Raw genomic sequence first — 12,960 nt, forward strand, 5'->3', positions numbered from 1 at the left:
ATATCACACAAATGGCGCTCAGCATGTATTGCTTTGTATCATAATATTTATGTGTCTTGTCTCCAGGCACTGGGCTGGGCACTTTACAAATGTCATCTCATTTAAATTTCACAACAGTCCAAGGAGCTAGGCATTATTATTATTATTATTATTATTATCATCATCATCTTTAACAGGCAGAGTGGACAGTGAGAGAGAGAGAGAGACAGACAGAGAGAAAGGTCTTCCTTTTCCGTTGGTTCACCCCGCAATGGCCGCTGCGGCCGGCGCACCACGTTGATCCGAAGCCAGAAGCCAGGTGCTTCTCCTGGTCTCCCATGCGGGTGCAGGGCCCAAGGACTTGGGCCATCCTCCACTGCCCTCCCAGGTCACAGCAGAGAGCTGGACTGGAATAGGAGCAACCGGGACAGAATCCGGCGCCCCAACCGGGACTAGAACCCAGTGTGCCGGTGCCGCAGGCAGAGGATTAGCCTGTTGAGCAGCGGCGCCAGCCTACCACTTATGTATTTCTTTAACATGCTTGAGATCCTTAAGTTTTAGAGAAGTCATGGAATTATCATTCAACAAGTATTCTCAGTATCCATGAACTTCTGACAGCCTTCATAATTTTGTTTGCAAACTCCATTTCAATATATGTCTGCTCCCTTTTGGCAATTCTGTTCATGATTTTATTCCTCATACCAATCTTAGTAATTATGTACAAGTTATTATTTTGGGAAAATTATGCGAGCTGTACATCAAGCCATGTGTTGGGAAGCCTGAAATTTTTTATTTCAATTATATGTTAAATCCAAGAAACTCAGTGCCCCAACAGGAAAATCACCTTCAGTCACACCAGATAAAGAAAATACTCAAACGTGAAAGCTTGTAATTTCTTTTCTTTAAAATATTTGTGATGGGGCTGGCATTGTGGTATAGTGGGTTAAGCCACAGCCTGCAGTGCTGGCATCCCAATTGGGGCACCAGTTTGAGGCCTGGCTGTTACACTTCTGAACCAGCTGCTTGCTAATGCATCTGGGGCAACAACAGAGGATGGCCCAAGTGCTTAGGCCCCTGAGCCCATGTGGGAGACCTGGAAGAAAGCTCCTGGCTTGTGGCTTCAGTCTGGTGCAATCTTGGCGGTTGAGCACTCTGGGGAGTGAACCAGCTATGGAAGACCCTCCGTCTCTCCCTCTCTCTTTCTCTCTGAAACTTATCTATCCCTTTCAGATAATTAAAATAACTAAACTAAACAAAACTATTTATGATTTTCCTTACTCTCTTCAAAAATCTCCAAAGCTCATTCACTTTTTAAAAATGTGTTTTAGGCCGGCGCCGCGGCTCACTAGGCTAATCCTCCGCCTTGCGGCGCCAGCACACCAGGTTCTAGTCCCGGTCGGGGCACCGATCCTGTCCTGGTTGCCCCTCTTCCAGGCCAGCTCTCTGCTGTGGCCAGGGAGTGCAGTGGAGGATGGCCCAAGTGCTTGGGCCCTGCACCCCATGGGAGACCAGAAGCACCTGGCTCCTGGCTTCGGATCAGCGCGGTGCGCCGGCCGCAGCGGCCATTGGAGGGTGAACCAACGGCAAAAGGAAGACCTTTCTCTCGTCTCTCTCTCACTGTCCACTCTGCCTGTCAAAAAAATAAATAAATAAAAAATAAAAAATGTGTTTTAAATAAATTATAGTTCAGAGGAAGTTACAAAAGTAATGTGCAAAGACGTGCTATTTGGCCTTTACTCAGTTTCTCCCGATGCATACACTTTGCCAACAGTTAATTATAGAACATTATGAAAGCCAGGAGGTTGGTGTTGGTCCGATTTACTTTTTATTTTTATTTGAGAAGCAGATTGAGAGAGAAAGAGAGAGAGAGCGTGCACTCTTATTTATAGTTTCTCTCCCCAAATACCCACGATCACTGGGACAGGGCCAGGCTGAAGCCAGGAGCTAGGAATTCAGTCCAGATATCCTAGGTAGGTGGCAGGAAATGCCATCACTGGCTCTCTGCTCTTGTAGGACGTTAGAGTGGGGAGTCAAGCTAGAAATCAAACCAATAAACTTAACATCCACTTCTAATTCACTTTTCAATTTCTTAAAAAAAAAATAAATCTATCCTACACCAACCTGGGAAGTTGTTCCACATTTCGTTTTATACTTTTTTTTTTCTACTCAAAAGTGATAACTGTACTGAGAGTCCTGATAACAATGGTCACAGAGCAAGTTTTCCCATGAGAATGGAGATGACACTCCAATCGCATTGAAATCCGAGGCCAAAGCTGCAGTTGAGTGGAAGACTTGGGTTGAAATATGGTTCTGCCTCCACATGTGCAACCTGGAGCAAGACTCTTGGTCTTTGCAAGTTTCAGCGTCTTCCTTTATAAACGGAGAGAATGTTTCTCCTGCTTACTTCATGGGGTCGTTGCAGGATCCGAGGTGATGATGTGTATGAAGGAACAAGACAGGCTGTAAAGCAGCAGTTGCAAAACTAGAGCCAGTTATAGAGGTGTAGTTCCTCTGCAGCCATCTCAGCTTAGAAACAGGGCAAAGCTACCTTTTTCTTAGTCATGTGGCCTAGAACTTCCACCATGTGTACATGATCTCTCCTTTCTAGCACTTAGAAGGCTATGTCAGACAAGCACTGTAACTCATTACCTCCCAACATCCAAGACATACTTTAAAGTAAAGAGCTCTTATTTGCCAATAAGGTTGAATTAATTTTAGGCAGTTTTTAGCTTTGCTCATTCCTACTGTCTTTTTTCATGCCATGAGATGTACAGTAGGTGCTCTTGACAGTACTTAGAAATTATAAAAATATCACAGGATAGTTTATGAAGTAGAAATGGACATCATCCAAGCTGCACTGCTCCTTTGTGTAGCTATAACTCCTCATTCACTGGTGGATTCTGGTTTGTACGCAGTAAAATGCTAGTCTTGGCAATTAGGGTAGGGGAATATATAGTAGAAAATAAATTTAAATCGTGGAAAATGAAGATAAAAATCTCTATGTGTGCTGAATGTTTGGGGCAACCCAATAAAAATGTTAAGATGTATTTTCTCCCCTCTCCTCCCTCTACACAGGCTGGCATGGCTCTGACTTATGACCCCACAGCTGCCATACAGAATGGGTAAGTAGATCACATTTTCTCCATTTTGATTGCTGGGAGTTCTTTGAGCTCATATGTTTTTGTCCTGTTTTACATTTTTAAACAAGATCTTTAAGCTCCAAATTTTTCACCATTGTGATTCTTTTCTTCTCATAAGTGACTCTGGTCTCTCATGCTCACAATGCCTCTGCTTAGATTAAATCCTTCTCTCTCTCTCTCTCTCTCTCTCTCTCTCTGTCTCTCCCCCCCTCCCCCATCTCTCTCTTTTTCTTCTGAGAGGGTATAAAGACTAGCATGTGGAAAGGGAGTATGCATAGACTTAGGCTGGGAGAACACTAGGATAAGAGTATTTAAGAGTTTCTGTTACAAACCCAGAGTTTCACTTTCAGTCATTTCTTGTGTGTACCCAGGTGAATTGCTACATGAATAATGCTTTAATTCTCTCTTTCCATTGATCAATGGAATGGTAGTGGATAAAAGTCAAGTTAATAACTTCGGTGATTGTATCTTCATTCTTCATTTTAATAAGCATCTGGAAATTTGTAGCTTCTTATGAAAAACAAGTCATATAACTTCCAATTACTCCTCTGAAAAATAAGACTCTAGAACTACATGCCCTGGCCTCTCTATAATCCTGTAAATTCTTCTTTTGTTTTTAAGACTTATTTATTTATTTGAGAGGTTGAATTACAGACAAAGAGAGGGAAAAACAGAGAGAGAGGTCTTCCATCCTCTGGCTCACTCCCCAAATGGCCTCAATAGCTGGAGCTGGACCTATCTGAAACCAAGAGCCAAGAGTCTCTCCTGGGTCTCCCAGGCAGGTGGGTGCAGAGGCCCAAGGACTTAAACCATTTTCCAATGCTTTTCCAGGCCATAGACGAGCCCTGGATCAGAAGAGGAGCAGCCAGGACACAAACTAATGCCACAAGCAGAAGTGTAGCCTGGTTTGCCACAGGGCCAGCCCCCCTAATCTGGAAATTCTGAACATCTTCAGTGAAAACTTTCTCTCTCTCGACCTCTACCTCCCCACCTCCTTCCCTCTGTCGTCCACAGTTAGTTCCTAAGGTCGTGCTAGGCGAAAGCCAGGAGTCAGGAACTCCATCTAGGTCTCCATCATCGGTAGCAGGGGTCCAAGTGATTGAACCATGATCCACGGCCTTCCCAGGCACATTAGCAGGGAGCTGGATCAGAAGTAGAGCAGCCAGAACTCAAACAGTTGTGCTCCACTCTGGGATGCTGGTGGTGTTGCAAGCAATGGCGTCACCCACTGTGCCATACCCTGGCACCTGAAGCCTTCTTCTTACACCCTAATTCCTTTGCTTTGCTGTCCTGCAGTTGACACTCGCCATTCTTTGGTTGGTTGCTTGTTCTATTCTCACAGCTTGTATTTTGGATTTTTCCATGGCTTTCATGTTGTCCATCCAGACAGCCACTTGCTGAGTCATTCAACAAATACCCAGTGAGTCTCTGGACACACTGCTGTGATCCAGAGAGTAGAAGAAAGCCATGTGTTGGAAATGCCCTATCCCTTAAGGAGCTCACAGTGAATCCTTCCATTAAAGAGCAAACACTAGTGGCAGACTGGGGTACCAGCTTGGTCCTTGTTCTTCCATTGATTAAACTTCCCTTTAGAAGATAAAGTTAACGATATCCTTTCATTTATCCAATAAGCATTTGTTTACTTCCAACAAAACACCATAGACCTGGTAGAAAGAACTAAAGGCTTGGAGAATGAAGTTCTCTGCCTCGTAAAGTTGGAGGTAAAATAGTGAGATTGAAAGGCACAAAATACTCTCAAGGCTTCACGTGCTAAGTGACAGAAAATAGGTGCTTTAATGAAAGAATTGATATTTTTTGAACACATACTATGTACTAAGTACTTCATACTCCCAACTTAACGGTACATGATTTGACAGTCAAATACACATAAATATATTTAGAAGAATATTTTTAAGATTTACAGACATAGATTAAAGTAAAAAATAGTTGAATGAATACCACTATGCCCATTAATTTTCTCCAACAAGTGTTAATGTTTTGCTGTATTTCGAAATTATATGCATAAGTATATATTATGTATATTAACATATGTATCTACTCCCTATAACATTTATCTAATATCTACTTATAAAAGTACTGTCTGTATCAAGGATAAGAGTAGTAACCAGTGACCAAGACATACCCAGTTTTTGCATTCCTATAGCCAATATTTTAAAAATAAAGATAAAAAATAACTTTTTTTAAAGAATCCTCTCTCTCTCTCTCTCTCTCTCTCTCTCTCTCTGTCTATCCTTCTTTCTTTTAAAAGATTTATTTATTTTTTTGGAAGGCAGAGTAACAAAAAAATAGAGGCAGAGAGAGAGAGAGAGAGAGGTCTTCCATCTGCTGGTTCACTTCCCCCAGATGGCTGCAATGGCTGGAGCTGTGCTGATCCGAAGCCAGGAGCCAGGAGATTCTTCCAGGTCTCCCACATGGGTGGCAGGGACCCAAGGACTTGGGCCATCTTCTACTGCTTTCCCAGGCCATAGCAGAGAGCTGGATCAGAAGTGCAGCCACCAAGACTCGAACTGGTGCCCATATGGGATGCCAGCATTACAGGCAGCAACTTTACCCACTATGCTACAGAGTCAGCCCCAATAAAATAACTTAAAATTTATGCATGATTATATAATTTTTTAATTATAATTATATTAAACACTAGTGAGGGATATATTTTGCTGGACCATATCAAAGTAAATACCCCTAAATTCTTCAACATACATCTTTAAAAATAAGAACATTATATTTCATGCTGATAATATCATCATCACATATAATAATTTAGTACCACTGTACTAATACCAATTGTCCCCAACATGTATTTTTTAAACAAAATTAAAAACAAAATTAAAAAGCTATATCAAAGTACCTTCCACAGGTCATGTAATTTACCAACATATCCCTTTGGCATGCTAATATCGCTGTTGTAGATATCAGAAAGTGAAACCATTTGGTCAGCTGAGAATCAAGTGAGGGTCTCTGGCTCTCAGGAGAACCTGATGTCTTTTTTTTTTTTTTTTTTTTTTGACAGGCAGAGTTAGACAGCGAGAGAGAGAGAGAGAGAGAGAGAGAGAGAGAGAGAAAGGTCTTCCTTTTCCATTGGTTCATCCCCCAACTGGCTGCTACGGCCAGCACTGCACTGATCCGAAGCCAGGAGCCAGGTGCTTCCTCCTGGTCTCCCATGGGGTGCAGGGCCCAAGCACTTGGGCCATCCTCCCCTGCACTCCCGGGCCACAGCAGAGAGCTGGCCTGGAAGAGGGGCAACCGGGACAGAACTGGTGCCCCAACCAGGACTAGAACCCAGGGTGCCGGTGCCACAGGCGGAAGATTAGTCTATTGAGCCATGGCGCCGGCCAGAACCTGATATCTTTGTCTAGTTAGGATAAATGGGAAGCTATATGGAAGCAAAGGGATTTATTTGTCCTACAATATCAAAGATGACTTAGTTGACCAAGAATAGGCACAGGGAAGATTGTGTCCTGAGACAGTAGATGGGCATGAATAGAGAAGGAGTTTGTGGATGTTAACAAATCAACCAGTTTTAACGGATTGAAACTTCCCTCTGAAGGAGTTTTGCAAATTTGGAAAGTTGTTTTTTTTTGGTTTTTTTTTTTTGGTGCCAGATTTAAAAGTTTAAGGATTTGCTATTTTGCTTCATCAGCCTGGGGAATAGTCATTGGATTTTTATCAGCAGAGTGAGAAGCTATACATAATGAAGAAGGAGTTGGAAGTTTCTTGAAGTAGGAGGATATTAAAATCTTCTCATTATAAAAGTGGTGGAGCTTGTTCTATGCTGTTCAATTGTGTCCGTTGCAGAAGGAAACCAGGAGAGGACACAGTCTTGAGGGCTACACTTTGTGCCTTAAACAAATGGTCAACCAGCAGTTCTGGGTGTGGGGTCCCTATCAAGGATTGTGAACATGGTACTGGTGAATTAGGCCCATCCTTGCTCTCTTACGTGACAGCAATATGAACTGATGTTAAACCATCTCATTATTGGTATGTAACAGCACCTAGTGGTGATTGCAGAGTGTTGGGAAGCTGTGGCTGTAATTCGGGTAGCTGGTCAAGACTTCTTAGAGCAGAAAATGCTTTCAGCTGAGCTCTGCCAATCTCCTGACTAACTTGATGTTATATTTGTTGGCAAGAGAGTAAAGAAAAAAAAAAGAGTCAGAAATTTCAGTGCTGGAAGAATTAGAGGTCCTGTTATCAGAAAGACAGGAAATAAATTGAAGAGAGATAGTACACTCAATTTCAAACATGCTTGACTCATGAGCTTCCAACGATCAGAATCTAGAGAATACGTTGTCTAAATTTTTGCTTTGCTCAGTCATTTGCCAGTGCACAGTTTAAAATACTCTAGAAACATAAGGTACTCATCCTTATCCATTACAAATCTGAAGAGAAAAACAATGAGATTTCAGCCCCGAGTTTGAACAGCCACAGGTGAATGTGGGCTGGACCATGTTGAAAGTGGAGAGGGCTACCTCATCCTAAGTGAACATTTTCCATTTTTCCCGAAGGTTTGCACCCTACATTTCAGGCCACCACATCTAGGCCATTTTGGGGTGGCTGCAGGCACATCTGTCAGCCTGAAATCCCCAGAAATAATGATGCCTTTCTCTAAAACATTTTAGCAGTGCACATGGTGTCCTTTGAACTGTTTGAACAGTTGCAAATGTGGATCACCCTGTGCCGCTGCCCACTTAGAGATTTACGAGGAACATTTTCCCTTAAGAAACAAATTTCAGTTAAGATGGGAAGGACACCCACAGTCTTGAGTTTATCTGATCTTACATAATAAACAAGTTTATTGCATTGATTAGACCCTCTATTCAATACCTTCCTGTCTGCGAACATTGTTTCAAGCCTGTGCACATACTCAAGTCTTTCCCAGTTCTAACGGGAAAGAAACAATACAGTCCCTTCCTTTGGCTGAGTTACTTCTGGCAGCTGCGTTATGTTCATCTTCCCTTCACTGGTGAACTTCCTCTGTTGTCTACATACACCATGTTCCCTTATTCTTCTTTAATTCTGGCTATGAAAGCATGCAATTTTTACTCAAAATTCACTGGAATTTCCCTTGCTGATGCCCTTCGTGACCTCCAAATCTGGAAGTTATAGCTGAAGCTTTTAGTCTTTGTACAATTTGAAGCCTCATATATTTTTTTGACCCTTATACTGTTTTGAAACTTTCCTATCTGTTGGATCCCACAACTTCGTTCTCTGCTGTTCTTATTTTTCAAAAGATAGTTTTTTTAAAAGAAGCTTATTTAAAGAACATGATGCTTGACTTGAGTGGAAAACTATCTAGGATTCATTTTTTTAATAGTAATTTATCCCTACTTAAACACAGATTGCCCTACATGTAACAACTATGTACAAAGAAGTTATAAAATTTTCCTTGGGTTTACAATGATAAATGAAAGCCATTAAAATTATCCAATCAAACAAAGTATGCAAGGATTTTTACGTTGTTTATTCTTGTTGTTGTTGTTGTTGATAAAATACGGAGAGCAAAGTAACTTATTTATAACTTATAGGAAGATAAGAGCTGAGTGAGAAAGGGCATATTTTCACAGAATCAGTATTTTTCCCCATTTGATAGCAATGAAAACGTACCACTGGCCATTTAGTTCAAAAAAAAAAAAAAAGAAAAGAAAAAAAAAAGAGAGAGAAAGAAAAGAAGAAAATGCAATTTGCTTGTGCACATAGACCAGTTACTTTATGGACTATAAAGAATGGGGAAGGGGGAGGAAAGGAAAGATAAAGCTATGCTGGAGTAGTCAGAATGTGATGGAAGCCATTTGCCGTTAGACACCGCCCATCTGCTGCTGGAACACATCAGTCTTAGCTTTGGCCTCCATATCCAACTGGGCAGGTGTGTCTGATTCACTGATGGCTGCCCCTCACAGCAGAATCTGATCTCCATCCCTGACAAAGCCTGTCCTTCACAATCGGCTTTCGTTAATTTATTCAGTGGCGTATGCCTGTTAATCTTAAACTGCACCACAGAACGAACCATCGTGCCTCGCCACCTCAGTCTTGACTCCTTCAGCGGGCTTTTTATGGCAAGCGCCGGAGTCCCCTCAGCTACCGCTTTACAGAAGGGGTACCAGGTCCGCACCGAAACAGCACACAAGCAGCACTAGGAATGGCAGAAAAAGGTGGCAGCAGCGGTGGACAAAGGAGAGGGTGCGCGCACCTTCTTAAAAGATTTATGTGTTTATTTGAAAGGCAGAGAGAAAGAGAGAGAGATTGCCTATCCTCTGGTTCATTCGCTAAATGGCCACACCATCCCTAGCTGACCCAGGCCAAAACCAGGAGCCTGAACTCCATCTGGGTCTTCCATGAGAATGACAGGGACCTAAGTAGTTGGAGCATCACCTGCTACTTTCCCAGGTGCAGTAGCAGGGAGCTGGATCAGAAGTGGAGGAGCTGGGATTGAAACCAGTGCTCTTATATCAGACGCCAGAGCTGGGAAACACCAGCCCTGCTGTGACTTCTGGATCTCTCTTACTGCCCACTCAGTATCTTCCTTTGAGTGCAGCTCTTCTACCTGCCTCTGTGAAGTTTTCTCCAGGGTTAGTCTTTTTCTTCTCTCTAGAAGATCTCCACTACTCTTGCCTTTAGGAACTGAAGACTGCTACGTCTGTACCTCAAGTTCATGGTGACTGCAGAGCTCTGGCACCTTTGTTTCTACGTGCTTATTGGTTGCTACTAGCAGAGATCTTTGTATGTCTCAAAATGAGCTCATCACCCTCATCTCATCAGCACTTCCCAACACAAAGCACACAAGTTAAAATGGAAAATATATATCAGAATGCTTTTCCTTTTAAAAGATTTTGTTCTATAGCCAGACTATGAGCTTCAGTCCTCTGGTCTCCTTCTCCTATATCCTTCAGGATCCAATTTGTCTGAAGGTTGGTTCAATCTGCAGCTGAAATGTATCTTCAATCGGCCTTTTCTCCCTGCCACAGGTTGAGTTTGTTCAGTCACAGGGCCTGCACTGAGCTTTTGCCTGCCTCTAATAGGACTCCCCTGCAAACAAAATTGCATTATGAATAGTTTTTTAAAGTGAATCAATCCAAGGAATCACCTATATATCTGGTATAGAAGATTAAAGGGTCTTTACTAACTTCAGAGCAAAACCCAGTCTCCCACAAGTAGCCTAAAAAGCACTTCACAACCTGATTACTACAGCTGAACTCGACTCTGTGAGGCTTAGACATCCTGCGATACTTTGCATCTCTGTCTTGTTGCACATGGAAGTATCTTTGCCTAGGTTCAGATATTGTGATATTCAGTACACACACACACACACACCCGCTGTCCTTGGGGCCACTGATATGGAGCGGCTTGTGATGCTGTCATCCCATGTTGGAGTGCTGGTTCAAGCCCCATCTGCTCTGTTTTCCATCCAGCTCCCTGCAAACACATCGGGGAAGACAGTAAATGATGACCCAATTGCTTGGGCCTCTGCTACCCACATGAGAGATCCTGATGGAGTTCTGGGTTCCTGGCTTTAGCCTGTCCCAGCCCAGCCCTGGATATGTTAACCCTTTTGCGATCGACCCATTGGATGGAAGATCTCGTTTTGTCTCCTTTTCTCTCTGTGTCACTCTACCAAATAAAATACTGTTCTCATTCCAAGAACCCCATCAGACAAACTGGGCATTGGTAGTTACACAATTAGTCATAAGAGAAATAGGGCAAACTTTGGTTAAGATTGCAGACTCTACAACGAGCCTGTCTAGATGTTCATTCAAATTCTGTTTTCTACCAGATCTATGACCCTGGACAAACCGTTTGGACTTTAGATTTTTTTCCTCTATGAAATGGTGATGAAGGTGTTAGTACTTTTTCTCACAAGACTTTATTAGCATGAAAGGAATATACATGGCACAACATAATCATCAATGTAAACATTGATTTTGCACTGTATTTCGTGTTCCCGTGATAATTTTCCAATACCTATTCTTCTACTAGACTGTTAAATTAATGAAGGTAGGTACTGTTTCTTATTTGTTTTATAGACTGTTTAACCTAGCTTTGTGAATGCAAACTCAAAAATAAAACCCGTGACTGATGAGCTCTTCTTGACCCCAGTAAGCTGGAAACCACCCCTCTCCTCAGTCATCAACCTGGAGTCTGTGCCCATCCAACACCTTACCCTAACTCTTCTTAAACAGACTCAATTTCACCCCAAGCAACCCAACTACCCATGAGAGCCTTATGTCCTTGGTTAAGAATTGAATTCTTAGATTATCTTTCAGTGTTGGTGATAACAATTGATATCTTATTGAAGATAGAAATTGTGCATAGTGAAATGCAAAAAAATGAGAATGGTATGACTAAGTAATCTTATGAACTTGACACTTCTTCCTACAGATTGTTTTACAAAAGATTTGCTCATCATTGGTTTATTACCCTAAATGGTAACATCCTACTAACAGGGCAGTAAGAGAACCACCATTTCTATGCATGTAAGATATCAAACTAACCAAATTATTTAGTCAACAAAGTATGAAACATGGGTTAGCATTGGCACATGCCTGTTAGAGGTGTGGAAATTGCTTTGGATAACTTAATCAGCAGAGCAAGGAACCTAAAGTTGATATCTGGAATAAAGTATGTTACTCCCTATTCACATTATTATATTTGGTTTAGCAGTCAAACCTAGCTTAGCAAGAAGTGGCCTAACAGGGACAAGAATATTTATTACTGTTGGAGGAGGCTCGTACAATTTTACATAAAACGAGTAGTATCCACAGATACAGTGGCAACTCTCTCCAATCCAGTTAGTATTGTCAAACATTGCGTCATGCTTATTTGGTTGCATTAAGTAAACGATTTTTAAAATACCTATTTACTGCACTGTTTATAGTCATTTTATTGGTATTATTTGAAAAAGAATTTTTACATATCATATTAGGTGCACTGGACATGTCCAGAATCCTGATGCAAGGTAGAATGCATAGAGTATTACCATAGAGGCACCAGATTTTAGGAGACCTGTGTGTATGTTCCTTTTTATATGTCTGAAACATTTTTTGCAAGAGTACAAAAAAGAAGATGAGAATAATTTTTCCAGGGAGGATCTGTGGAGTAATGGGAAATACAAATGAGAGGAAAACTAAGCTTTCACTGTTTACTCTTTTATATTTTCTTAAAAAAAAAAAAAGACCACAGAGGCAGTTGTGTTCTGCCGGAGATTGGGAAGGTTTCTCGAAGGAACGTTGACATTAGTCTTTCCTCTTGGAGAGGTCCCATGTTTCAGATAAAGGGTGTGTTCTGTGATCCTGAATATCCTGTAAACTGTGCATGGAGCCATAGGGCTGTCAGAGTATCACAGGCAAACATGTGACTGGCTTGTAGCTTGTAGCTCAAACTGTGTAAAGAGTTAAGTGTTCTGCATTCCATAGCCAACACATGAGAACAGCAAAATGTAACTGAAATCAAAACTCCCAAATCTACTATGATTGTTAACTAAAGAAGAGCAAACATTTTATAACTGGACCATGCTGACTCTGCTGTTTGCATTTGGTTCATGGAAAATGTCAGTTCTGTCATCTGTCCAGACCCATGAAAAGTTTCTCTTTACAGAAAATTAGTTCACTATCACTCCCATCTAAGGCTTTGAAGGTGAGCTTGGAGAATGGTCCGAGCCATAACAGAAAAGTAAAAATCTTTACACTATTCACTATATGGACTAAAACTCACAAGAATAAAAATGACCTTTCTTCTTTGAGCGCTCTCTGGCAAAACTGTAATTTGTTGTTACTAGTGCCCTATTGCTTTTTCAGCAGACCAAGATGAAATTCCATCCCTTTCAAAAATG

The 12,960-nt window shown here is 41.6% G+C and overlaps 1 protein-coding gene across 18 annotated transcripts in view; it reads left to right on the plus strand.

The window, feature by feature from the left end:
* Positions 1-12,960, plus strand: part of RBMS3 (RNA binding motif single stranded interacting protein 3) — a 1,606,934-nt gene that overhangs the window by 1,472,741 nt on the left and 121,233 nt on the right. For all 18 annotated transcript variants that reach the window (XM_062215492.1, XM_062215511.1, XM_062215613.1 and 15 more), the window contains one exon: positions 3,055-3,101. In XM_062215492.1, the coding sequence (XP_062071476.1) occupies positions 3,055-3,101 (47 nt within the window). The remainder of the gene's footprint in view (positions 1-3,054; positions 3,102-12,960) is intronic.

The sequence above is a fragment of the Lepus europaeus genome, chromosome 2 (assembly GCF_033115175.1).
Source record: "Lepus europaeus isolate LE1 chromosome 2, mLepTim1.pri, whole genome shotgun sequence".
Lineage (NCBI taxonomy): Eukaryota > Metazoa > Chordata > Mammalia > Lagomorpha > Leporidae > Lepus > Lepus europaeus.